This window comes from Salminus brasiliensis, chromosome 1 (assembly GCF_030463535.1).
Source record: "Salminus brasiliensis chromosome 1, fSalBra1.hap2, whole genome shotgun sequence".
Lineage (NCBI taxonomy): Eukaryota > Metazoa > Chordata > Actinopteri > Characiformes > Bryconidae > Salminus > Salminus brasiliensis.
The window spans coordinates 88,622,500-88,649,855 of NC_132878.1; the positions used below are offsets into that span (position 1 = coordinate 88,622,500).

Consider the following 27,356-nt stretch of genomic DNA (forward strand, 5'->3'; position numbering starts at 1 on the left):
AGCTGGTCAGGAGTCAGTAGAAAGAGATGTGGTGGGAGACAAACAAGGCAGGAGACAAGGAGAATACTGACAAATGCTTTAATAGAAGGACCGGAATACATCAAATGTACAACACTCGGTTAATTATCTGACCATATTATAGTAAAATATAATTTAGGATCTTGCTGGGGTACAGGAGTAGCAAAATGTACGTCTGTGTAAAAAGACTATGAGAAATCTTCAACTTCTTTAGACATCTCCTGCAAAAGAGAGGAACAAAAGATGAGCCAGTTTTAATGTCCTTCAAAACTGAAAAAAAAAAAACCATTATATATATATATATATATATATATATATATATATATATATATATATATATATATATATATATAAAAAAAATTAAATAATATATATGTTTGTTTAATTAAACATTTTTATTCATACTGTATTTTTATTTTGATTTCCAATTTGGCCAGTGAACTGTCCTCAAAGCATTTCACTGCTAGTTGTACAGTTTATGACCGTGCAAGTTACAAACTTTGATTTGGTAAGAAGGACGATACAAATTCTAATTCTAACGACACAATTCTACTAAAGCTACTACTTCTCTTTGTTTGGACTGGGATTCCAGAGGTAAACTCATATTTATTACACTTACAAATATTTATTATACATACATTCAAGCATGATCAATTTGTAAACAAGCAAACTAAAGATTTTTCTACATCAGTGAAATCAATGTTTTTGGTACACATGAGCATTACAGTGGCATACAAAGGTTTGGGCAACCCAGTCAAAAGATAATTATAAACAGCTAATGCCAGGTTCACACTACATGACTGAGTTATCAGATAGTTCAGGCAGTACTCTTCACACTACATCGTTGCTTTGTTTCCTTCATGGCATCGAGGCAGTGCTGCACAAACACAATCTGCCTCACATTTCCAAACATAGTTGGAGACTCAAATAATCTGGGCCACAACTGTGTAGTGTAAACCTGGCATAAACAAGTACAAGATCAACCTATCTCCAAAATGTATAAACTTAAAGATAAGTTACTCTTTTAAAATTTGAAGCAAGATTTCAATCAATTTCTATTTTAATTCTAGAAATTGATTAGAATTTACAGTTTTGAAATAAATAAATAATAATAATAAAAAATAAAAAAGGAAAAACACCCAGAAGCAAAAGTTTGGCCACCATGCATGGTCAGTACTTGGTAGCACCCATTTTAGCAATTTTCTTTCAATTTTCTTTTTTTTTTTGCAGGGCCAAATCCTGCAGTATTCTATAGTATTTTTATGTGGAGTATGCTGGCTCGGCAGCTTCTTGACATCACGTCTTACTCGCAAGAACCCCTCCTTTGTGGGTTATGGATAAAAGAAGCTGATTAACAAAGTGGGGATATCTTCTACCAGGCACAGATTTTTAACCACAAACCATCTTGAACTTGAGCAGGAGCTCACATATAGAATCTTCACTGGTGCTCTCACTGACGACCTTAAGACCTTTCAATACAAGCCACGAGAGCCCAAATCTCTTGGGGTGCCCAACTTTTTGCATGGTTCTCTTTTGGAGAGCAGTTTATCTTTAACTGGGATGCCCAGACTTTTGCATGCCACTGTAGGTTGGGGGATGGAGAGGATCATTTTCCTTCATCTGCCATACCTGTATAAGTGCAGTCTTGTCGTAATCTCTCTTATGTCTGTAGATGCTCTGGCACAACAGGGCATACAGCTTCTCTAGCCGGTCAACCTCATAGCCCTCAGTCTTAGCCACCACTTTTTGCAAAAGCTCCTGAAAACACAGCATTAGTCGTTTTTAACAGCTCAATGGAACACAATGGATGCATATTCTGCCTACATGTCCTCCACAACATACTGATAAGATATGAAATCTGCATTTTATAATATATAAAACTCTTATTTTATATATTCTACTTCCAACATAGACTGACCAGCCATAACATTAAAAAAGTAGGTTCCCCCTGTACCACCACAACAGATCAGAGCATTCGAGGCATGCTCGGTGAGCTGGGGCCTTCATGGATTGCATCAATGGGCATTAGGTGTCCATGACTCGGTTACTGGTTCACTGGTTATCCTTTCTTGGAGCACTTGTGGTAGGTACTGACCACTGCATACCAGATAAAAAAAACCCACAAGACCTGCCTGATGTTTTGGAGATGTTCTTTTCCAGCTGTCTTGCCATCACAATTTGGCCTTTTACAGATGCTTCTGTAAATGAAGATCAATGGTTTTCTTCCAGACAGTGGTGCTAATGTTATGGCTGACTGGGGTATGTTAGAGCAGTGGCAATAATATCCAAAAGTGATTTGAAACACTTTGGATACGGTTTAGACATCACGTTTTTCTTCAAGTCGCACTTCAAAGTGTGTGAATCCCATGATTTCAGCAAACAAGGGTTTGTTACATAACTCTTTCTAAAAGCGTAGACGTTTCGGTAGTTGGCTGCCAGAGCGGTGACCCAAAGGAAACCTGTGGTAATTGTACAGCAACTCTCTGATTTAGAAACAGTTACTTAGGTTCATACAACCAAACTGATTCTAACAACTTGGGCTGATAAGCAATCAGTCTCAATTGTTGACCTAAGTAACAAAGTTTCAGAAGGCTATGATTTTCTCCCCATCACTGGCAGTAACAGACAGACAATTTTACCTTCAGCTTGCTGTGATCCACTATCAGTGGCTGGTTCCGCTGCTCTAGGATCCTCATGGCAGTGTCCACATTGAGAATCTGCTGTTGCTGGGCCTGCATCTTCAAACCTCTAGTCATGCGTCTCATCCCCTTCTCTGGACAAATCAATTAAAAGGTTCAGTTTCACACGACTGCATTTGATATCACCGATCAATTCAACCGACTCAATTTAGTGAGCTGTCCCACATAATATTGCTCTGTTAAGTGCATTGATGTTAATTATGTTTAAGTATAACTAACCTATCCCAGGGTCCTCCTCTGCACCAGGCTCCACCCTCTTAGCATCAGTGTTCTCCATGGGCTGGACCACCACATTCTCGCTGTTGTTACAACCCCCTACAGCACCATCACCATTCACAATGCCATCAGAAGCATTTCCATTCTGGATCCCATTCCCAGATGGGACCACACTGACATCATCTCCTTCCCCACTGCTAACATGGCCGTTCTGGGCCAGCAGAGGAACGTTTGTCTCATCTGTGCTTTCTGTTGGGGCAGGGCCATTTTCCTTGTTATCTACCTCCATTAATTCAGACTCCACTTCTTTGGCCGTCTCGTCTGCCCCCTCACTCTCTGCTGCCTTTCTTTCATCGTCTTCTTCGTCTTCATCCTCCTCTTCCTCACCTGATTCTGCTTCATTTGTTTCTTTTGAGTGAGAGTGTGAGGATTTCTTTCGGCGGACGAAGCCGTTGCTCCATAGCCTCCTACGTCTCTTTTTCTTCTGTATACCTACAGAGAAATCAAAGCTTTAATCCTTTTCTGAAATACTTAGTAGCCTATATTACAGTCTTAATTTTCTACCACAGTCAAGATAATCACAACATTAAAACTTTTAAACAATGTATCCAGAGTAAATCAGGCATACTATAATTTTCTGTTAGGTATGTAGACATTGTGAGCAATGAGCTGGCTGATATGGCCACTAAGAAATATCTAGAAACAACAGAGATTAGCAAGGAACTTATTCACTCATCAAATCTGCAATCTACTCCAAAACTGTATGTATAGATCAAGTGGCAGGCAGTATGGGATGAGCAGGAGAGTAACGAATTCCACAACATTAAACCATGCTTTCACATGACACACTCAAACCTCTCTAAATAGAAGAGACCTGTCAGTGATCACAAGATGCCATATAGGCCACTCGAGGCTGATGCACTCATTTCTTCTCAAGGCTGACAATATGTACTAAGTGTAGTAAATCACTGATGATCAACCACATCCCACTGAATTGCCTGGCCCTCAACCTTACCATTCAGGACACCTCATGAGATTTACATTACTAAAAATTCTTGTCTCCACCCATTACAAACATCTTTTTTGAGACACTCAAACCATAACTACAATTATGAGATCCTGGCTATACATATGGACTTCAATGGTCATGTAGACTGCAGACTGTGTTATTATATTGTCTCTAATATAATAACTACTAATTATTTGGATTTAGTCATGGATATAGCCTTAACTGCTACTACAACTACATAATTGCTAAACTGCTCAAACCCAAATTGAATAGTTATCATAACAACAATAGGCATCATATTAAATGTGTGCTAATATGTTAAGGTTAATAATGAGTCTGGTTGTTCTTAGGAAGTAGAAACTTCTTAAAACCTACTTAAATTTTTTACGATTCTCACTTTCACCAATGTTTTCAAATTTGGCATTTGGTAAGAGCAGTACTGGAGTGAGTCTTGGCAGTATGATCAGTGTTTTAAAAAAGTGGAAGACAAAGTTAATGCAGTGCCTGTTTGTCTAACAACTCATGAGGGCCAAGATTCCACTTACACCCTTACCTGCTTGTCTCGGTGTCACTGGTGTTGCAGCAGCAGAACCAACGTCTTTGAAAGGGCCAGAATCATTGGTCTTTGGCTCTCCTGATGCTGAAACCTTTGGCAGCACATGGTAATATGAAGGGGTATATCTTGACGTTGTGCAACCTGAAAACATAAAGAAACTAAGCTTAAAGCCTCTAAAAATAGGTAACGTAAAAATGACTTCTTAAAATTAAAAAAAAAAAAAAAAAATAACATAATATAATAAAACCTCGTTTCAGGCGTGACTCCTTGATCTCAACACAGATCTTCTCAAAGTCTTCATCCAGTTCATCTTTGATGATGGCATGAACAGTATCCTTGAGAGCACAGGCACGATGTCTGATCAAGCGATCTAAAGAAACAAAAACAAAATTAGGTAGCAAGACTCTGGTAGTGTGCAGAGAAGCCAGTCAATATGTGTATTGCCTGAGACTCTTTTTTTATTGTCCAGGATCCTCCAATCACATTTTCAGTAGATGATATGATTTCACCTCACCTGAGGGGTCTTTGTCTGGGTTGTACTCCAGAGCATTCTTCCAGATTAGATCCACATCATGAAGGTAGTCTTTTACAGTTACGTATTTGTGCAGGTCAATTTTGGAGAGAACTGTGGACAGGTCCATGGGCTGCTTAATGACTGTAGTGTAATCTGGGACCTGAAAGAGAAATGGGGGGAGGGAAAAAATAAAATAAATAAATAAAAATCTGGATTTTGAGCCCAGATGAAACTTAAAGCTAAACAAGCATCACCACAAAACACTCTTCACATGCTCTAACCTCCTCTGTGTCCACAGGTTTTGTGAAGGCCTTAAAGCGCTTGTCCTGAGCTAGCCTGTTCGTGACATCACGCAGAAACAAGCGGAGTTCCCTGAGAGTGTCCTCTTCCTGTTCTTCTAGCTTCTGCTGCTCTTGCCCAGAGAGCAAGCGAGGTGGAGGTGGGGGGGCCAATGGGAGGATTTCCAGAGCCTGAAGCACTGGAGAGAGAGAGAGAGAGAGAGAGAGGGGAAGAGTATACATGCACATTTAATACCTAAATACTCATCAAGTTACTTAGTCAAGAATAAAAATAAACACATGTACAGTACCTGCTTCCCGTTTAGATGCAGGGGCCTTGGCAGCTTGGTTCAAAATAAGATCTTCAAAAAACTTGCTCCTCTCCTCTTCACAAGGAAGCGGGACATTGAACACCTCTCCATACTCCACAAGAAACAGATCCTGCACCTTTAGCAAGGCAATAATTCAATAACAATTATTGAATTATAATTTTATAACAATACATGCAGCCATTCTTTACTTATTAATATTTATAGTGTATTGTATTATTTATTATCTAGTCATTACCTCCTGGTGGAATGTTGCACAATGACTTACACACCATACGTTTTGCTCTCATCATAACCATAACCACCCCCACCCCCCCAATCCTTATTCGGTAATTTCCACGTTTACATGCTTCAATGTGGGTTTTTTTTTTATATTTCTTAACATCTTTCTTGATTTCTTGATTTCCGGTTAGTAAATGGCATAAAAACAAAATAAATAGTATTGGTGGTGAATGACATACATCTGGGCAGAGGTCATCGTAAGAGAGGCTGCAGGTGGCAAGGAAGAGTATGGGCGAGAAGGAGGGGATGTCCTGCAAAAGACTGAGGAAGGTGGCTCTGAGTGCCGAGCTCACAGTGTCCCACCAGCGCTGCATATGAGGAATGTAGAGGATGCTGGGGGCTGTTCTCTTGGCCTCGCAAAACAGCTGGAGGAGAAAGAGACACATGACTGCATTTAGGACAGGGTGTCAAACTTCAGTTCTATGGGCGAGGGGGGGCATAGCACCAGAGTTTAGCGTTCTAGATCAACACAACAGATTCCGGTCATCTGCTAATTACAAATTATTTCTTTAAACACTAATCTCTGAAGAGCTTCAGTCTTTCAGGTTTTTGAGCTGGCATTTCTACAACAGCATCATAGCATAAAAATACAGCAAATGATTTAAAGTACTTTTTAAAACCATGATGCCTTTGGAGAAGGAATGGACAGCAAAATGATCAGTAGCATGAGCGTACCTGTGCACAGGCTTCCTCTGGGCTTGTTGTGCCAACCCCGAAAAGTACAGCCAAGTCGAGTGTGTAGACAGTAAACTTCTCCAAAGTGTGGAGGATGGCAGGGGCCAAGTGTGTGCTTTGACCTGAGCCTGGACCCCCACATAGCAGCAACCTAGGCCTGAATGAAGTGGGCTGCTGTAGAGCACTCCTACATAACACATACACAATCAGAAAACACTACTAATCAGTCCAATACACACACACAGTAGTATATAAAACTATCCTAAGATACTATCATCATAATCACCATCATTATTAATTATTATTATTATTAACTGTACTTGTAGTGTTACACTAAGTCAGCAGGAACAATCTTTTCTGTTGGTTGAATATCTACTATGACTGACCTGTTTAGAAGGAAGAAAGATCCAGCTGGGCCTGCATTCTTCTGTGCAGGGTTACTTGTGCACAAAGAGGATCCTTCATCATCACTGTGCAACAGGTCATCCAAAACACCAGCTGCACCATCTACAGCAGAGCAAGAGACACATTATCATGCTAAATCATAACTGACTAACAAATACTCTAAAGGATGGCAGTGTTGTAGCCAGAGCCATCGTTTGACACCAGGAGGGAGTGGTCTGCGTGATTGGACAGGTAAAGGATGATGCTGCAAACCTCAATTTATGTATGCTCACGCTATCCAAAGCCTAGAGATACAGAAAAGACATGCTGTAGCTAACATGCAGAAAAGCTATTTTGGTTGGTTGTTTTATTTTTAAAACCATTCTCTTAGTACATTCACTACCCTACATTACATTTACATTTATGGCATTTAGCAGACGCTCTTATCCAGAGCGACTTACAAGGTTACTCATATTACAGAGGTGGGTCAGTGTAGTGTTAGGAGTCTTGCCCAAGGACTCTTACTGGTGTAGCGCAGCACCTAGTCACCCAGACTGGGAATCGAACCCCAGTCTCCCACATGGTGTGGTAGCTCAGTGGCAGGTAGTGGTGTTATCTGTTGCGCCACACCAACCACACCACACTACATCTACAGTGTCTGGTACATGTCTTGGTAAAATAAACACATACTAGAATACTAGAAAATAATAGAATAAAACAGGGCTGTGCGATATGGAAAACATATGAATCACTTTATTCAAAGATGTTTTCACGATATTCCTAGGATAGACATGATCACAGACAAAATGCATCAGTAGTGATAGATTTTTAAAAACTACCATCCAAACACTCATACCCACATTATTGAAATGTGCAGCACTTTATTTGGTTAAACCAGACTAATTACACTGTTTGTAATAAAACATGCAGCTGATCAGTGTTACTTAAATCACTGATCACAGCTTCAATATTCTTTAAAAAAAGTGTATCAGTGTCTCATAAGAAAATTTATCACAATACAATAAAATATTGTCATATTGTCCAGCTCTAGTATAAAGTGCCTAAAAGGTTCCACATATACACTATTTGCATTTATTTTGATGATGGAATTGTAAAAGTCTTTAAAAGACAATTGGAATAGTCATCTAAACACCAAATAACCAGTTGCCCTGCTTACCATGGTCTTTTTTCTTCTTGAGGCCCTGTTCCACGTGAGGGAAGAGTTTCTGCAGGACCTTCAGGGCATTGTTAAGAGTATTGGCCAGCAGGGGTTGGATGACTGGTGTTAGGGCTCTGGCTGGAGACACCACAGCCCGCTGAGACGCAGGGACTATCTTTCTCATAGCAGAAAGAAAATCGCGCCCGTCCACGCTGATGGACGCCACATCCAGTAGGAGTTTCTGGGAGGAGGTATATATCTGGGGATAGCGCCTTCTCAGGGCACATAAGGCAGCTTCTGCACACACTGCTTTAATGTCTGCACCACAGTAACCTAAAAGACACACAAGCAGGAGTAATCTCAGTAGGTCATCTAAGAAGCAGCCAACTGATTGAATAATTATACTACATTATATAATTCTATTACATACATAACTGTGTGCTTGTTTGGTATATACTTTTTTACAAAATCCACATAAAAGTACATTTGTTTGTTAATTTAAGGAAACAGGCATAGCTTTCTGTCTTGTTTAAGAAATCAATTTGTCTTAAGGGGAAATGTGAGGAACTTTAATGCTTTTGCATTACATACACTAGCTGGGGGTGTCCAGAAGATATCTGGAACCAAGCTTTGTTCTTCAACCTAACTCACTGAATCTCAACTATTTTCTTAAAAATAAAAAAAATCTTGTTCCTTTTTTTACTGTATTTATGTTTATCTGCATCTGTTCTAATGTGATATTCGGTTTGGATCATATTGTATGCCAAAAAACAAATCCTGTGGTTTTTAAAAGCATAGGCATTTGTTTTGGAAAACAGCCACAGGAAGTGTAACTGAGCCAGAGAAAGTGAGAAGGCACTTGAGAAGTTTTGGACAAATGCCTTGCTGTCCTTTTAACATTACATCAAAACAACCTACCGACACACTTGTCAGCCAGTTCCTCGAGGAAAGCTTCAGAAGGTTGTGGATTCCACTGTCTAGTGTGAATCTTCAAAATGTCCTTACGAGCCTAGAACATACAGTATTCAAGGCCTCATATGAGTCAAGTCCTTGGCATGTGGCAACAATAGTACATTCACATGTGTCGAAAAATTAAATAATGGTCTACCCAAGACAGAAACTGATTACTATAGACGCACCTCTCTGTCTGGGAGGCTGAAGAGAAACTCCCTGTCGAAGCGCCCCGGACGTCTCAGTGCAGGGTCTATGGAGTCCAAACGGTTAGTGGCTCCAATGACAACTACCTCACCTCGACTGTCCAACCCATCCATTAAAGCCAGTAGCGTGGACACGATAGAGCTGTTGCCAAAACAGTCAGTTTAATAAAACACAAACAGAACATCAGAATACAATATAATAGAAATTGGCACTTGTTTCCACCTCACATGATACTCTTACAAGGGCTCATGCATAATAGTTTCATAACAGTTAATGGTAAAACAGTTAATGAAAAAGGGTTAAATGCAAACTCTAAAACTGCACAAAACACAGCAGATGTGTAATATATATATATATATATATATATATATATATATATATATATATATTAATTAATTTAAAATACCTGTGTATCTGGTCCTGCCTGCTGGATCGGACAGGTGCAATCCCATCAATCTCATCAAAGAAAATGATAGAAGGACGCATCTGGTATGCCTTCAAATGAATTAATAGTATCAAAATATTAAGTCGAATACATTTCAAATATAAAAAAAAAAAAATTAACATTTGACAAAACCACAAGAAATCCATGAAAATACGTTTAACAAAACCAGCGAAGGAAAAAAAAACAATTATAATAAAGAATAAACACACACACACACACACACACACACACACACACACACACACACACACACACACACACACGTTATATTACCTGATCAAAAAGAAGTCGAAGTTGTCTCTCAGACTCTCCCACCCACTTGCTGAGGCAGTCGGCTCCTTTCCTCATGAAAAAGGCCACTTTTTTATCCCCCTGACTGCACTCATTGGCCAGAGCCCGTGCAACCAAGGTCTTTCCTGTACCAGGAGGGCCATAGAACAGACAGCCTCTGCAGATAATTAAGAGAATAACCTATTAACAAATTGGTGACTAAAAATGTCAAGCAAACATCTAAAACTTGGTAAACATGGTTTTGCATTCCTTAGTATAATATACAGTAATATTACTAGAGCTATATAACTAGTATGTGTTAATTTCTGCAGCCTAGAGTCAGTTTGAAATGTAATGTAGCATTCCCATTAACATATTCCTTATGTACTTATTATTCCTTATTAAACTACAGAGCATTAGAGAAAATATTTATATATATATATATATATATATATATATATATATATATATATATATATATATATATATATTATGATAAATTATTAAAATAAACGTATTGGTTTATTCTGTTTTTGTTAGAGTAACTGGTCTACTGTCCAGGGAGAAGGGAGTGTCCACAAACATTACATCTCTATGTATAAAAGGACATCCTCTCACCTTGGAGGCTGAATCTTAAAGCGCTCAAAAACTTCAGGGTAGAGCAAAGGAAAAACCACCATTTCCTTCAGAGCAGAGATGTGCCTCCCCAAACCTCCGATGCTATCAAAGCGCACCTAGAAGCACATAAAAGGAAAAATTTGTACAGGAACACAAGGAAAGGGATTTCTTTCTTTTTTTTTTTTTAAGAACACGTTTATGCTTAAGACATGTTTACCGTTTGGTCAATCTGCATTGGATCAACATCTGCAAGACTTGCTCCGATTTTAATTCTGTCCTTGTGGACTCCTAAAAGATCCTCTTTTAGAAAGTTCATTGGAAGACATCTGCAGGACAAAAACAACATTTGCATTCATAAAGCAGGGAAATGCTTCCTTAAAGTAAAGGTTTGCATAATAAATACATTTATCTCCATCATCTACAGTAGAGAGTGTGACAAGGCTGCTAGAAATGACTTCATGCCTACAGAAATACCAAAACCCTGCAGTAAGAGTTGAAGTGTTAAACTGGCTAAGCTGGTAAATTGTTTGCTTGTACTTTAGATGTTTAGGTTGCACACAGATCATACTGGAGAGGGTTTACTTGAGGCACTTGAGGGAAAAAATAATTAAAGAGTGGAAATTGGACATATCCAAAATGACTGGAATAACAACAAATATTGCTTCTATTAATATCCGTGTATTTGAAGAATATAACTGGTCCGATGCTTTGGCCAGAAAATGCACCTGGCAGCAAGCAAAGGCTTGAATATTGAAAGAGTGGCAGCATGTCTATGCTCTGTAGAACGGTCTCAGCATTCTGCAGATCAAATGAAATGAGCAGAGCACCAAAAGGTGCTACAGAAAATACTGAAGATACCAGAACAAAAACTTATTCAAGAAAAGCCGACTAGGTGGGATTCTACTTATGACAAGGTAGAGAGATTCAGTGCTCAGCAGCAAGCGGTCTGCGGTCTGTTTTGGCAGGGTGGCATCTTATGCCCGACACACAAGAGATAAGCTTGCACCAAAGAGTGACTTTGGAGATCCTTTAAGTGGTGAAAAATACCAAACTCCGTCTTCAGTTCTTCCCTTATGTATTAATGCAACGGAGGAGTCTGACAGCATCCTCACATGAGAAACAAAGTCAACTTCTACACTGCCACATTCCTAGTTCCAAGTTTTAAAGAACGGTTTGTGTCTGTGTACAAAGATGTAAAAGGGACAGCTTTTGCAGTCCAAACAGAAGCAAATAAGCTTTTGTACTGGTCATTTCATAACAAAAAACAGGCCATATTTGTAATGCAAGGTATTTACTCCCACAATCTATTTTTTCAGTCCAATAAACATTTTACATTCTAACACAATTTGTTTTTTCACCCTCGCCAAAAGATAATTTTGGTATTGAGAATTGTGATATTATACTTGGTATTGGCATAGAAGATAAAAATTCTGGCACAGTGAAAACCTGTCTAACTGAACAACACTTCTAACTCAAACATCCTGAAGAGTCTTGAAAATTAGTTGGTTTTAAATCCCACTAGGCTGCCCAATATAGAGAAAAAACTGACACTGCAATTTTTTTTCCATAAGGAAATAATATAATTTTGGTCAGATGTCATTTTGGATCAAGCAGCAAAAAAAATAAATGTAGCATAGGGCTGGGTGATGGTCAAAATACTATATCACAATATTTATTCACAATACATGTAATCACAGCCTAAATACATCGACAGATTCTTAAAAACTACTATTCAGATACTCTCCACTACTGAACACAGTGATTTTTATTCAACATCTGCTGCTCTTCATCTAATTAAACCATTCTAATTACACTGTTAGAAATCAATCAATGCTTAGAAAAGCATATTGTCTATCACAGTAACAAAATTGATTATGATACAATAAAATATCTCTAATGTAGCATGGTGTTTGATTAATTTGTCTTCCGTGACATTGCACATCCATCTTGCAACTTGACTATTGTGCACATTGAGATAGTGATGCTGAAATTATATATTGTGCAGCCCTACTAGACAGCTACCTTGCATGCAGAGTTGTTTTTTTTTACCTGTTCATTGACCTGTTCCGACTCTTATTTCTCCTCCTCTCAAATTTCTCATCATCAGATGATGAAGAGGACGATGTTGAGTCACTACTGTGGATGGCATGCCTCCTTCTGAGGGAGTAAACACATTTAACCCGAAATTAGGAGGAAAATTAAACGCATGCAAAAATGAAGAAAGGAAACGGAAGCAGTTTCAAACAAATCAGTTAAACCCACCACCACCAATAATCTGTTGAAGATGGGGACAGACAAATGAACACACCCAAACACATCCACCACGTGTGACCTAACTCAGCTCTTATACCAAAGTACAAAAGTGTCTATGTTGTGGCTTTCACAGAGCTAAAGTGCCACAGTTGGTTATGAAGATCAGTCTTACCCAATGTGTTCATTCTGTCTAATACTGTAGGGTCAGAGAGGCAGATAAAAGGCAAATTCAGGAGATAACTAAACAGATCTGAAACCTAACTTTGGATTAAGTGCTTCTCCATTAGCTGTGATCTTGATTAGCTGTGTAATGCACAAGTCTTGAAAGTAAACTCTGCAGACCAGCAGAATAACAAGGTCAATGTATAGCCCTAAGCACAGGTTTTCAACCCTGGTTCAGGAGTTGTCCTGCACGTTTTCCCTCCACGAACACATCAGTTCAACTCAAAATTAGTTATTTGTTAGCTGACTTGTTACTAAAAAGTGTAGGGCAGGGGGTACTCCAGCACCGGGGTTTGGAACCACTGTGGGGTAGTTACAGCACAGGGCTAGCAGTTCAGCAGTTAGAGCACAGGTCTATTGAGGTCGCGGGTTCGATACCCACGCTTGGGAAGCTGTCTCCGTTGGACCCTTAAACCTCCCAGTTCCTCGGGCGCCACAGGCATGTGTGCTTACTGTGACTGTGTGCGTTTGCTCACTAGTGTGCATGTGTGTTCACTGAATGGATGTGTTAAAGGCGGAGGTCAAATTCCACCTGTGTCCAATAGAAATGGTTAATATGGAGGTCTCGTCACTAGCAGACACACACACGTCCCAGCACTGATAGATCATTTGAACCTAGTAAGTAGTAGAACCTAGTCTTGAGTATCGCCAATTTCACATTTTAGTAAATTGTGCAGTACACAGGTAATCCAGGACCAGGAGAAACACTGAGTTTAATCTTCTGTACGCCGAAATCATTAAGAAACTACAAGAACAAGAACTGTAGAATGATGATGACCTGCTACTCCTGCGTCTGTTGTATGGGCTGTGGGGCCCCGTGGCACTGAAGGAATACCTCCGTCTGGTTGGGGTTGAGTGTCGGTGAAAAAATATACTCTGCTTTCTCGGCTCTGTAACATCCAACAAAATAAGATAATATATTAACAAAAACAAGCCATAAACCAGTAGGACTACAATCCCAACACATGTATACTTGATTATTCCACTTATATACATCATGGTAGTAGGCCCAGTTACAGTATCTGTGTAGAAAAAATGTTGTGTTATTCATATACAATATACAGATCTGAATGTAGTAAGGTGTAATAACCTTCAAGAGGAGCCTGGTAGCGAACAACCGCTTTTCTTTGTCTGAATTCATAGCGTTTTCCATGGTCTTCTTCCTCTTCATCATCATCATCATCATCATCGTCATCATCATCATCATCTTCATCCCCTTCATTGTTCTCTTCTGCTCGTCCATCTTCATTGACCTCATCATTTACATCCTCCTGATCACTGTATTCTAAAAAATTACTTGGGTTCAATTTTTAATGGCACTCTTGATTACATTCAGAGACAGTAACACCGCTAAACCCAAAATACAGCATGAACTTGGTTTACTGGGGAAAACTTCAATCAACAAATTTTAATTAGTAATTAACATATTACATTTCTTTAAAAAACTAAAAGAATAAAAAAATAAATCAAATAAATCAAATAAATAAAAGAATTGGGCACCTCTTACCATTCTCTTGGTCATCAGCACTATCCTCATCTGTTCTGTCAGATGAACGCGTGGTCCTCTTCCTCTTGGTCCCAGCATATATTCGGCGATTCTACAAGTGACAAAGAGTAAAAAGGTGGTCATGTTAAATGTACCATCATCACAGGAACATTATGCTGTGCAATAACATAGCACAAAGCTAATTAAGCTCACCTCCTCTTTAGAGTCTCTGCTCCTCAGCCTTCGCCGCATTTTCTGCATATCATCCATCTTCTGGAGAACAGCCTCTGCAGTGCTGGGGAAGATGAAAACATGTAATGTGGTTTAGCTAAAATATAATTCAATTGAAAATCCATGCTATGTCTACAAGTGTGTTCTTTGTAGCTACTGTTGTAAGACTGGACAGAGCATTGGCAATGACCCAATTCAACTTAATGAATTTAAGCTGGCAGATTGACATGTAGATTGACAATGTAAAGAATTGATGGTTGAGCTACTAGCAGTGGTCGACATAACCATGTAATGGAGAGCCGCCCCAAGTAGCAATATGTACATACTACTGCATCTAGACATTAGCTTACATGCAGTAGTATTACCAGAATGTCAGACTCCATTGGCCTGCAGAATTTAGCCCTCACTTTATCTAACGCACCAGACTGAAACTTAAATAATTACCAAGGCTTTCATTAGCTTAACTTAGTGTTAGAAGAAGGAAATCACTAATCTTGACAACTTTGTTTAAGCTGCTAGATATAGGCGTCCGCAGAGATTCCATACTTTGTGATTAGTCGGTCATAAAGGACAGACTGGTTCCTGGCATCAAGTTTATATCTGGTGATTCTGGAGCTACGTCTCACAGCACTGTCCTCCTTTTCTTCTCTTAAATGAGCACGAAGGTTCGGAGAAGAAGTGTTGTCACTCTCGTCCTCAACTGAAAAAGAGAACACTTTTACAAATCCTAAACAGTTTGTTATCTAGAACATCTAGAATGCAACTGTATTAACATTCCTTTAAATGCTGCCCCATTAAGAAGGTCCATACTGGCCATTATCACAATAATTATCCATTCATAAGCCAATTACCTGCAGCGGTGCACACATTAGACACTTGTAATAAGCACAGAATAATGCAATTCAATGCTCTCACATTTTATCGGTGAACTGCTTTACTAAAGCAAACATAAACAAATGAAAGACCTGCAAAGAGTAAACATGTAGCACTAGTAATGCATATCTAAAATGATCGTCACAAAATTGTATGTTGCTCTATCCCCTACATAACTTTTGGATGTTCAAGCATAAAACTCACCAGCGTTCTCATCACCTGATTTCTCTCCATCTGTCTGAAACCTTGGAGATTTCCTTTGATCAAATAAATAAACAGGTAAAAATAATTTTTCCAATTCTTCAATATGGCATTTTTAATCATTCAAATAACGGACACCTAATTACCTTAAATGCTTCACAATTTCTTCCTCCTTTTGAGATCTTTTCACCTCCTTTTGAGATCGATCTGTTTGGTTTCTCATGTCAGCAAATGTTACATTTTGCTTGTCCTTTTGAGCCCGGGTCTGCATGCCTCCTCCTTCAATGCCATTTTCTTCTTTCACAGACAAATATCCCTAAACATAATCAAGGATGAATTGCATTAGTTACATGCAATCAGTTATGGATTGTGTCACCTTTAGTTTAGTTAGAATTTATGAAAAACTGTATATGAATGGGAGAGGGAAAAAAATAACCAGACATTTTGAAGTATGGCACTTCTACAACAATAGTTTTTCAGTACTGCTTATACATAATAATTAATTGCAAATCTTCCAAATACAGACTCGCCTAACCCACACTGTCTTTACAGGCTAGTAATATTACTTTTTCTTCAACTTTTCTCTTCTTTCTCTTTCTTTAATTCTCCTCGTTAAATTTCCACATCAATGCTATTACATTGCTCTGGAGCAGGCTAACAGAAACATACTCATACACCACTCAGAAGACACATACTGGTTTGGATTAGGTAGTTAGCTAGAAATGCTTTACCGAAAAATCGTTTTTCCCCCCAAAATATACTGAATTATACTGAAGTTTAATTGTTTGGTTTTTATCCAATGCTACGAGGCTGAATCAACCATGTTTGGGTGCATTTGGTGTTTTTTTTTGTTTTTGTTTTTTTTTTAGACAAACCATTCCTTTAAGCTACAAATCATTTTGTCAAAGTTGCCCACAGAAATATTAAAGACTTCATTTATCTGAAAATCATTCACTAGGTTGACTGTCCCTCTGAACACTGCGGTAAGTTTGAGGTAACTCTGAGGCAAGTTTTCGCAGTCTAAAATACCACCAATGATACACACCATAACTTTTTACTAGTACGAACAAATTCAAGATCTGTAATGTGATTTTATTAATAGAACTTCTTATTTCAGATATTAACTATGAACTTTACTGGTAATAAAATCAGATTTACAGATCTATAAAGCCACTGTGACTGGTCAGGAGGATACACGGATAGTGAGACTCAATGGAAATCAATTTTACCATATGACTAGTAAAAATTGCATTAGGAATGTCATCCTGACAGCATGACTAATCAGAATGTCTGCATAGATCTGATATTATTATTAAAATGTAATTGTTGATATCTGAAATAAAAATATCTAATAGGAAAAACTACAGTACACAGATCTTGAAGGGTTTACTAGTAAAGATTGAGTTAAGACTTGCATCTCTGGTGGCAAATTGGGCTAAAACACCTTGTGTGGCGCAACAGATAACACCACTACCTGCCAGTGAGCTATTAGACCATGTGGGAGACCAGGGTTCGATTCCTGGTCTGGATGACTATACTGTGCTACACAAATAGAGTCCTTGGGCATGACTTCTACACTGCTAAATCTTTGTGATATGAGTAACCTTGTAAGTCGCTTGGGATGAGAGCCTCAGCCAAATGCCATAAGCGTCAATATAAAGGTAAAGGTGCACGTATTTGTCACTGTACAGTGTACACTGTACAGCGAAATGTGTCCTCCGCATTTAACCCATCTGGTAGTGAACACACACTCACACACACACACACATGTGTGTTAGGGGCAGTGAGTACACACACACACCCAGAGCGGTGGGCAGCCAACTCCAGCGCCCGGGGAGCAGAGAGGGTAAAGGGCCTTGCTCAAGGACCCAACAGTGGCAGTTTGCCGAGCCCGGGAATCGAACCCACAACCCTGTTATCGACATGTAACATCTACAAATATGTAGATGTTACATTATTGCTTATAACAAATACATATTAACATGTGAAAATATAATTTCTTCTAAGAAAAAAAAAGGTTTATATTGCTGGTGGCACTTCAGGCTTAAGCAGCTTGCCATGTGTAAAGCCTCACTGGTCATACTGAGAACATCACATAGCTAGTAAACTCAGTCAATCTTAGAGACATCTACAGTCATTTCTTCACCAGTAAAACCCTTAACCTCAGACATCTTCATACCATAAACTGAACGCCAGAGCTCTTGTAGAAATGAAAATGAGGGACAGCTGAGTGAGTGTTTACACTCCCAGCCTTATCTCCCAGCAGCGATCACTGCTTCCAGCAAGGCGCCTTTTTTCAAACAGGCTCTGAGCGGCTGCAGCCGAGCCCGTCAGTCGTTTAGTCAGACCCTGAAACACAGACAAACTAACCAACCTACTGTAATCACGACTACACAGACTAACCAGTCTCTAACCAGTCATTTAGCGAGCAAATCCTAGAAAGTCGCTAGCTACCCTATTAATGCTAGCTAGCATAGTTAGCTAGATAGCTAGCGCTAGCTGTAAGGTAGCCAGTCTCTCCGCCCTGCCTAGTCAATACTCCTGTCATACTCTGGCTAGCTACATAATAAGAGCCTCAGGCGTATTAGCTAGCTAAATACTGCGTTAAGGCATTGAAATATACTAGTTAACTTATTAAGAGACAAACTTTTTAGCTAATAGTTGATCAAGAGGTCCAAGGGGTCCTGTCCTTTGCTGTGTGGGCTGTTTTGCTTAACGTGGTCTCAGAGAGACAGAGACAGGCTTGAAATCACTGTTTACAGACCTGCCACGACACTAAATATGCCATAACATTAATAATAATAATGAATAATGACAATAATAAAGATAATAAGAAGACTAGAGCTAGCTAGAGTACTAGTACTAGTGCTAGTGCTACAGCTAGCTACCCTTAACTGAGCACAGCACCCGGAGAGAGACCTGCCTCGTCTGTAACTTCAGGACGTTTATAAAAACACAGCTAGTTAGATAGATAGATATATTTTAACATTAAAAAAACACGTCTACAGTTATCACAGACTGCTTTCCTAACGTCTGCGCCTTTACTGAGCCTTTACTGGTTGCCATTACTGACCAAACCTCTTCCAAAACAAAGTGACCGGGGCTGGGGCTGGGGCTTAGCCAGCGCCGCTAGCTAGCGGCTGGGCTGCCGGAGCCGTTAGGTTAGTGCTAGCTAAAGTAACCAAACTGAAGCGTAAAGGCACTATTTCGTGAACCGGGACACTCACGTTAGCCGGGCTGTTCTCTGCGCTGCTACAGCTGTCATCCAGGCCCCTCTTCAACCGCGCTGACTTTCTCAGCGGCCGCCGCCGCAGGGACAGAAACTCGGAGCTGGAGTCCAGATCAGGAGGCGCCCTCTTCGGCGCGGCCGTCTCAGCGGCCCCGCTGCCGCCGCCGCTGCTGCTGCGAAGCATTACCATGACGTCGATTACAGCCTAAGACACCTGCATTTACAGAGAAACTCGAGTTTATTCGGTGTTTAACCGCATAACAATAACGCCGAGCGCCCGGGAAATAATCCTCGTCCGACACAGCCCGCTTTTCCTCCTTGAGTTCTGGCGCCATAAACGTCACCCAGCGCCCAATCACGACGGTGAGAGCGGCTGTACCCGGCGACACAAAAACTAGACCCGCTTGACAGGCGAACTAGCACGAATTCGTCGTGCGCTTTATCGTCATGCAGAGTGAAAACGATGAAGCGAAGCCGTATTGGAAATATGGAGCTTTATACATTGGGAAATAGTCTCACACCTCCATACGCACATTTCCCAACGCCTGCGTATGAACCTGTGTTGGAAGAAGTGCCGGTAAAGTTTTTGGCGCGCCATGCTGAACGCTGCGCTCGAGGCTCTAATTGGCTTATGCAGACCAAACCCACCCAGATGAACATCTGTAGACAGAGGGACACCATTCAGATAAACAGGGGGGGGGGGGGGGGGGTATCACACATGCTTCCATAACATGCTTATAACAAATTAGCACTTACTGTAAATGCACTTACTAAAGTTTTTAATTTATTAAACCCGTTATTCAATAATTCAGTATCTTCTATAAATGATTCAGGATCTATACTCAACCTAGTATTTAGTAGGAGTCATTTAGTATTTACCACAGTACAATTCAGTACCTACTACGAATTACTCAGCATATCTACTTTAAATTACCTTTACAGTATCTCTTATACATGATTTATTATTTACTATGAATCATTCAGTACATATCATTCAGGATATAGTGTGAATTATTCTGTATTAACTAGGAATTATTGCAGATCTATTAAATGTAACTACTGTGAATGTCAGGATCTATGAAGTATTTATGAATTATTCTTTACCTAACAAATTATTTAGTAGCTACAATATATTTGGTATTTACTATGAATTCTATATCTACTATGACTAATTCAGGACTTATTATATATTATTAACTACAATATATTTGGTATTTACTATGAATTCTATATTTACTATGACTAATTCAGGACTTTTATTATTAACTACTATTATTTAGTATATGTTATATACTAACTACTATTAATAATTTAGTATATTATATATGATTTAGTAACTATGGATTATTCAGTTCCTTTTAAATTATTAAATAATATGTATTATTTAGTAACTATTATGAATGATTCATTATCTAGTTTAAATGTTGTGGTAACACCAAAAACTATTCAGTAACTACTATAAATGATCAGTAACTGCTGTAAAACTAATATGTAACTGTGGTTTGTGGGCCAAGAACTGAAGTACAGGCCAACATACTGGCCTTTAAGGTTTAAATGGTTTAAATTAAAAGGTATGTAGTATGAACACAGTTCGTTTCATTAGTTTCACACTAAAGTTATAAGGAGCATTTTAAATCGTCCTGCTTTATTAATATGACTGCGTAACCAATCAGAACAGAGCTCATTTACATCAGTTTTAAAAGGTATAATAACAAAAAACAGCCTGATTAACTCCTCACCAGAGACTGGAAAATGGTCATATGAGATGCATTATGCGTTTGTAGGTTAATGTGGTTCATAAAACAACACTAACCGTATCAGCAGACAGAAACAATTAGAACACCTGGAAAATGTAGGATAAGTGAAGTATATGTTCATGATCTTCTGTTCAGACCGCATTAGAGTTTAAGGGAGTAACAGACAATACAACGATTTTCACTTACTTTGGTAGTTTATTTTTCCATTAGGTAAAAAAAAAAATACAAATTATATAACTACCGTTCACTGCAGTGCATTCTTCAAAGTTTGAACTGTATTTCAGGAAAAGTAGGTGAATTCAAGCAATAGCAGCCAAGTAGTCTTTCACTTCTGCAGGAGTCAGACGCCTGAAGCCAGCCTCGTTACAGATTCCCACCTCAATGTTGTCCTCAGTCATCTGACCTTCAAAACTTTCCTGTAACACAATTAGGTCAATGATTTTGTGTTTGACATTTAAGGAAGGTAAATGCAAATCAGGCAAAAGACGTAAAAAGACATTTCATTAATGCCGAGCCCATCTTACAGTCCGATACTATCTATATAGCAGGCACCCAAGCCTCTGCAGATAAGCTCATTCGCTCTGTGCTGCTTTACCTTGAGGGTCAAAATAGCTGTGTGAATGGCATCTTCAAGTTCAAGATCCTCATTGTATCTGGAATGCAACAAAGACAAGGGTGGTCAGCTGAAAGGCTTTCATCTGAAAGCGTTTAGGGGTAAGTTTCACATCAGACCAAAGTGTTAATACCTTTTTTCAAGGAAGGTTTTCCCGTTCACATAGTTCTTTCCCATTGCGGTGGCTTTCCATGCAAAGTATGCACCCTTTAAATAAAAACCAAAAAAACACTTTCTCAGTTCACTCCATCGTCCATTGTCCTCCATTTAGTGATTACAAGGCAACACAACACATAACCTTCCAGGGGATTCGTATATTTAAACTTTCATTTGAAACACACCGTAAAGTCCAATGTAGAAACCTATTCATTGTATTGAAAACATGTCCAGGACTGTGTCTTACAAAACAGGACTTCTTACTCAGCCCTCTTACTAAGCTCAGTCTGATTTCTTGTCCTATGACAGCTGATCACTGGGATTCATTGCTGTAGCAACCTAGGCTCCAGGGCATGTTTGGGATTTAGGATCATAAACAGCACTGATACCAATTGGGGGGGAGCCCCCGACCAATCAGGTCAGAATCAGCTGGAGTAAACAAATAATAAAGACGTTATTACTCCAAAGCAGCAACTGCAGACATGTTCCTTCGACTTGCTGAGCACATTAAAAGGGTAGGAGAGGTTATACACTTGTAAACCTTGCATTCTGCCCTGCTCGACCTGGACACTGGATTTATAACCCTGCTCTGTCCCGTTTAACAACAGGGGGGTGTCCCACAAGGCAGGGTTTCTTAGCCAGATAACGTAAACCCAAAGTTCAGGATTATCAAACAGGAATGGCCCCCAGTTGTTATTGTCTTATTGGACAAACTTGATTTGGGCTTAAGTTATTACTGGCTTTAATAGACAAAAATATATTACTTATGTATTATGCGGGTATTATTCATATATGGTATTTGCATCATTACCGTATCATGGAACCTTAAGTTACTGGGTATCCTTTAATAAAAAAAAAAAATCATGGCTTAAACTACTGAATTACACTGTTTATTTATTGTAAACTGTAATTAAAGTCTGTTATTAAGCTTGTTGGGCCAGGCTTGTTCAGGAAGAAAAAACCCTACACAAGTGATTAATGTATACTGAATGTTATACATTACATTTCAATTAGCCTTTGTTAACACAGGACCTTTCACAGTGTTATTTAGCTGAAAAAAAAATGAGCCACTTTAGTAAGTAGCCTTAAGCAATAGTGGACAGCGCTAAACAGAATTACATACCGAGGGATCAGACTGGAAGAGGTATGGGCGGTCTTCATCCCAGCCAGCGATTAAGAGTGAGACACCAAACGGACGAACACCGCTATGTATAAAACACAGGAAGATTTTCTCTCTTTTAATAAAACTCAACAAAAAGGATAAAACACTATGGGCTTGGCTTTCAGATCTGGATTAAGTCCAGTCTTTAACCCCTTTTCCACATACACCTTACCCAGGAATTTAGCTGTAATTAAAGAAGAAGGGGTAAAGTATAAATGTAAGCCACATTCAAATTCCTGGTAAAGCTGACACAGCAGTTTACCTGCTTGAGACATCATGTAATACTCAAGAAATTACCAGGGTGACTTGGGTAAACAGAAACTAGTAAATTACTAGAAAACACAAGTGGCATCTAGACTGGGACGATCTTCACAAGTGTGAACATCCCGAAAAAATACAATTTAAGGGCTACATGTGTAAATGCAGCAAAGTCAGACCATTACCAGTAAAAGAAACCCAGTAATATCTTTGTTTGAATAAGTTTGAATAGGACTTTTGATCAATTCTGACCAACTGCAATGCTTTTTCTATTGAAAAGTACTTCCAATACAGCCTTTTTTACAACCCAGATTTTACCTGCATCTAGGACACTGGCTCAAAATCATCCTGTGAGACAAATTATTTGAGATAGTAATATCTCAACACAGTGCTATCAAACCCACCCAGACTGTGTGTACTCTTGCATGACGGAAGCAACCCTCTGAACAAGTTGGCCTGTAGGAATAGGCTCCTGGTAGACCAGAAAGTATTGCTGGGCGAGCTTCCGTGCTCTCCTCACCAAAACCCTGCAAATAGAATAAACACCCTTAATAGACACAATTTACCAGACATTTCAATTTGGTCATATTTGTGATCAAGTATAGATATTATTCCGCTACCCTGAAATGTAAATGCAGTAACATGAACATGTCGCTGGTGATGCATTGTTTAGGACGTAATTGAGAGATGCAGCCCAGATCATTAAACATAAATATGACTCTCAGGGTGACAAAGCGTTAATGGGTCTTTGAATTTTATGCAATTCATACCTGTAGTCCGGCCCCATGCCACTGTACACCATGCCGATGTGTTTGGTTATGGGCTCTACTTTATGGACACTCTGTTCATCATACAGTATGGATTTCTGCTTCTTTTCTGTTGCCAGCACAACACCGTTTGAAGCTGTGAAGGAAGAAGAATTTAGTAACAGGCAGGATCCTCTACATACATAAAACACAGATCAGAAACAACTCTCAGACTGCGGGGTGGTCAGGAGTGAGCAGGGGTCCAGGACAATCCATCCTTTTAATGTGTGTGGCTAAACAATTAAAAAAACGTGCTACACATCTTAAACTTTCCATCATAAACACAAATACAAACAGCAGTTTATCAGAGTATGATTAGTGAAAAGAGCAATAAAGAAAAGAACAGCACAACCAAACTGAAATATGGTTTATTTACATGACATCTATAGTAAAATATAGTAAAAATCAGTGCACTAAAAATAAAATAAATGTAAGTTCCTTTGGGGGCTTCAGTGTCTCTCCTACTGTTTAAATTAGGGTCTAATCTGTAACCCCACCATGTGGAGGCTGCACTTTAGCCTGGCTAGCTCTCACTGGGAGTTATTTACATGCTACAAAATGGTGCTGTAATACAGGAATTAAGAGGGACAAAAAAAAAAGGCGAAAGAAAAAAAAAAGGTTTCATAAAGTCGAATCCTGAGAAACATTCATCTGATTGCTCTCAAAATTCACATATGACATTGCTATAAAAAATATCAATGTTACATTTTAGCTTGTTTTCAGTTGTGTACCTGCTCTCCCGTACAACAATCAAGTTGACATGGAGAAGAAACTCAAACACCAAGCCAACTGAGCCACTAGAGCAACTAAGAAAAAAAGTTGCGTCTGTTGTTCATTAAAATAACTTATATTCAAGGCAAAAAAAATTAATTAAGAGAAGATATTGATTTCACTGAAGTCATATTGCCCACCACTATGTTGATGCCATGAATCATACCTTTGATCCCAACTGAGGGAGCTCCTGCTGCAACAGCTGCCAGAGCATATTCAATCTGGACCAACTTCCCCGAAGGGCTGCAAATGAAAGCAAAAGAAAAAAAATGTGTAGTACCAAAATGACTTTAAAGAAAACATTTATATTATTACGGTGATGCTCTTATTCTGAGTGAGCGACATCTGAATCGCAGAGGATTGTAGAGTTGGAGCATTGCTCAAAGACTCTTGTGTGGTGTGTTTGTCCAGCCAGGGAATTGAACACCAGAGGGTGGTAGTGTTACCCATGAATTTATCTGCTCAGAGAAAGACTGTTCCTCTTGAACATTTTCCCATTTTCCAAGTCACACTAAGCCATCCCTGCCTATTCTAACATACACCAAAAGAGTTTTTTTTGAAGAGCGTTGATGATATTAACATTGGGATGGAAAATGCATCCCTGCATTTAAACACCAACCAACCCTTCATGAGAAGAGAAAACAATCTTGGTTACAATTTCTTATTAGGGATTTGTTCAATCTGACACCGAAATCAGAGCAGAGCTATGAGCTGTGGTTTAAAACATAATGAATCTGACAGACTAATTGTTATTGTCTGTAACAGTAATTTTGCAGCTATGATTTATTTTTAAATTTTTAATTATTACGTTAAATCCATGCAGGATGGCAAAACGAAGGGAAAAACAATCAAATCAATCAAATAGTTAAAAACATTTCAGAAAACAAAATATAAAAAACCCTACTTGGAAAATATGATAATAAAGAATACTTGAAGAACAATCTCCATATTTAATCTCGTTAAATTAGCCATGAATTCAAGGAATCCAACTATTTAAAATGATCATTTTAGAGGCTGACATTCCAAACTCTTACAGGCAGGGACAAATGTAAGGGTTTTATAAAGTAAAGAAAATATTTAAGGATACCAATTGCGCTTACAGAAAAGTGAGGGGGAAAACACAGAAAAGAATGTCTATATGTTAAATATATTTCTGCATATTTATTCTGTATATTAGAACACCATGTATATGTATGTATATAGGTACTATGTTTGCTATGTAAAGGTGCACGTATTTGTCACTGTACAGTGTACAGCAAAATGTGTCCTCTACATTTAACCCATCGGTGGTAGTCAACACACACTGGTGCTCTAGGGGCAGTGAGCACGCGCGCACACACACACACACACACACACACACACACACACACACCCAGAGCGGTGGGCAGCCAACTCCAGCGCCCGGGGAGCAGAGAGGGTAAAGGGCCTTGCTCAAGGGCTCAACAGTGGCAGTTTGCCGAGCCCGGGAATCGAACCCACAACCCTGTTATCAATATCCCGGCGCTCTAACCGCTGAGCCACCATAGTATAATATGGATATTATGTGGCATGTCTATATATTTAGTACATGTCTGCATACTTAGTTCTGTATATATGTATATATACAGATGTATATGTATCATGTCTACATATTTAGTATATTTCTGCATGTTTAGTTCTGTATATTTAGCATATATATGTGTTTATGTAGCATGTCTATATATTTAGTATATGTCTGCATATTTAGTTCTGTATATATGTACATATACAGATGTTTATGTAGCATGTCTATATATCAGTATATTTCTGCATATTTAGTTCTGTATATTAAGTATATATATAGGTGTATATGTAGCATGTCTATATATTTAGTTCTGTATATTAAGTATATATATAGGTGTATATGTAGCATGTCTATATATTTAGTTCTGTATAATAAGTATATATATAGGTGTATATGTAGCATGTCTATATATTTAGTATATTTAGTATATATTTAGTTCTGTAAATCAGTGTTATTATGCTGTAGATTACCGGCGCCTCGGGGCAGGTATTTCACTGTATTACTGTCCTGACCAGCTGTGGAAAAGTCCCACAGACCTGGACTTGACCACAGTGTTGATCACTATACCGAAAGCGAAAGTTAGCAGCTAGCAGCTAGACCACCTAAATAAAGCTATTTTTAGGAAACAGGTCAGATATCTACCCTGAAACATATTTTAATGTTTTTAATGGTCAATTCCAGTAAGTATAACTCGCCTAACTGCAAGTACGCAGTTGATTTAAGCTCCTAACCAGCAGAAAACAGCTCAGCAGCGGCAGCGGGTTGGCGGCGAGGCTAAGCTCAGTACCAGAGTGACTCTGCACTGAGTGCAAACAGCTCAGCTCTCTGTGCTTCTTATTCATTTAAACGCTCAACCCCTACTTTATTTACTCCCTAAAACACACCTACAGCAAACACCGAATCCAAATAAACACAGTACACAAATAAAAACACAGCATTAACCGTTTACCTGAACGTGGTGAGAGAAAAGCTGTAGCCTCTGTCTGCCATTGCTGTTTCAATGAGCAAGAGGTGACGTCGAGCGTTAGAGGGATATGATTGGTCGAGATTGGGCGGCTTTCCAAGAGCATGTTGGGTAATGTAGTCACGTCCACCAAGGCTCCCATGGTTGCACAAGTACCAAAACAAACCGAGATATTCTGCTTGCCTTGATTAGCATATTAAATCAATGCAGAACTGACTATT

General features: G+C 39.0%; 2 protein-coding genes across 2 annotated transcripts; both read right to left on the reverse strand.

The window, feature by feature from the left end:
- Positions 1-64: 64 nt before the first annotated feature.
- LOC140566365 (ATPase family AAA domain-containing protein 2-like) lies at positions 65-19,420 on the reverse strand. The gene is made up of 28 exons (XM_072692283.1): positions 19,104-19,420; positions 16,023-16,192; positions 15,880-15,932; positions 15,349-15,502; positions 14,785-14,866; positions 14,593-14,683; positions 14,176-14,370; positions 13,864-13,975; positions 12,660-12,767; positions 10,828-10,936; positions 10,611-10,726; positions 9,996-10,170; positions 9,684-9,772; positions 9,259-9,418; positions 9,038-9,128; positions 8,138-8,452; positions 6,963-7,083; positions 6,577-6,763; positions 6,081-6,266; positions 5,602-5,737; positions 5,294-5,490; positions 5,013-5,172; positions 4,746-4,868; positions 4,496-4,639; positions 2,937-3,425; positions 2,658-2,791; positions 1,648-1,776; positions 65-239 (listed from the first exon to the last, which is right to left on the reverse strand). Exons 1-28 carry the CDS (start codon positions 19,293-19,295, stop codon positions 207-209), a joined length of 4,251 nt encoding a protein of 1,416 aa, XP_072548384.1. The 5' UTR covers positions 19,296-19,420; the 3' UTR covers positions 65-206.
- Positions 19,421-21,037: 1,617 nt separating this feature from the next.
- psma2a (proteasome 20S subunit alpha 2a) lies at positions 21,038-27,187 on the reverse strand. The gene is made up of 8 exons (XM_072659107.1): positions 27,121-27,187; positions 24,795-24,871; positions 23,822-23,954; positions 23,456-23,578; positions 22,755-22,836; positions 21,609-21,682; positions 21,458-21,515; positions 21,038-21,278 (listed from the first exon to the last, which is right to left on the reverse strand). The coding sequence occupies exons 1-8, from the start codon at positions 27,159-27,161 to the stop codon at positions 21,162-21,164; spliced, it is 705 nt and encodes a 234-aa protein (XP_072515208.1). The 5' UTR covers positions 27,162-27,187; the 3' UTR covers positions 21,038-21,161.
- Positions 27,188-27,356: the final 169 nt, after the last annotated feature.

Bases quoted from the DNA above. Each gene is read 5' to 3' on its own strand.
- LOC140566365 (XM_072692283.1), bottom strand. From the start codon at position 19,295: ATGGTAATGCTTCGCAGCAGCAGCGGCGGCGGCAGCGGGGCCGCTGAG. The intron at 15,503-15,879 runs GTGAGTTTTATG...TCTCTTTTTCAG, and splicing joins ATCAGGTGATGAGAACGCTG to TTGAGGACGAGAGTGACAAC. The intron at 10,727-10,827 runs GTAAACATGTCT...ATGTGCTTCTAG, and splicing joins CAATGCAGATTGACCAAACG to GTGCGCTTTGATAGCATCGG.
- psma2a (XM_072659107.1), bottom strand. From the start codon at position 27,161: ATGGCAGACAGAGGCTACAGCTTTTCTCTCACCACGTTCAG. The intron at 24,872-27,120 runs GTAAACGGTTAA...TTTCATTTGCAG, and splicing joins TTTTCTCTCACCACGTTCAG to CCCTTCGGGGAAGTTGGTCC. The intron at 23,579-23,821 runs GTATGAATTGCA...TTCTATTTGCAG, and splicing joins GGCATGGGGCCGGACTACAG to GGTTTTGGTGAGGAGAGCAC.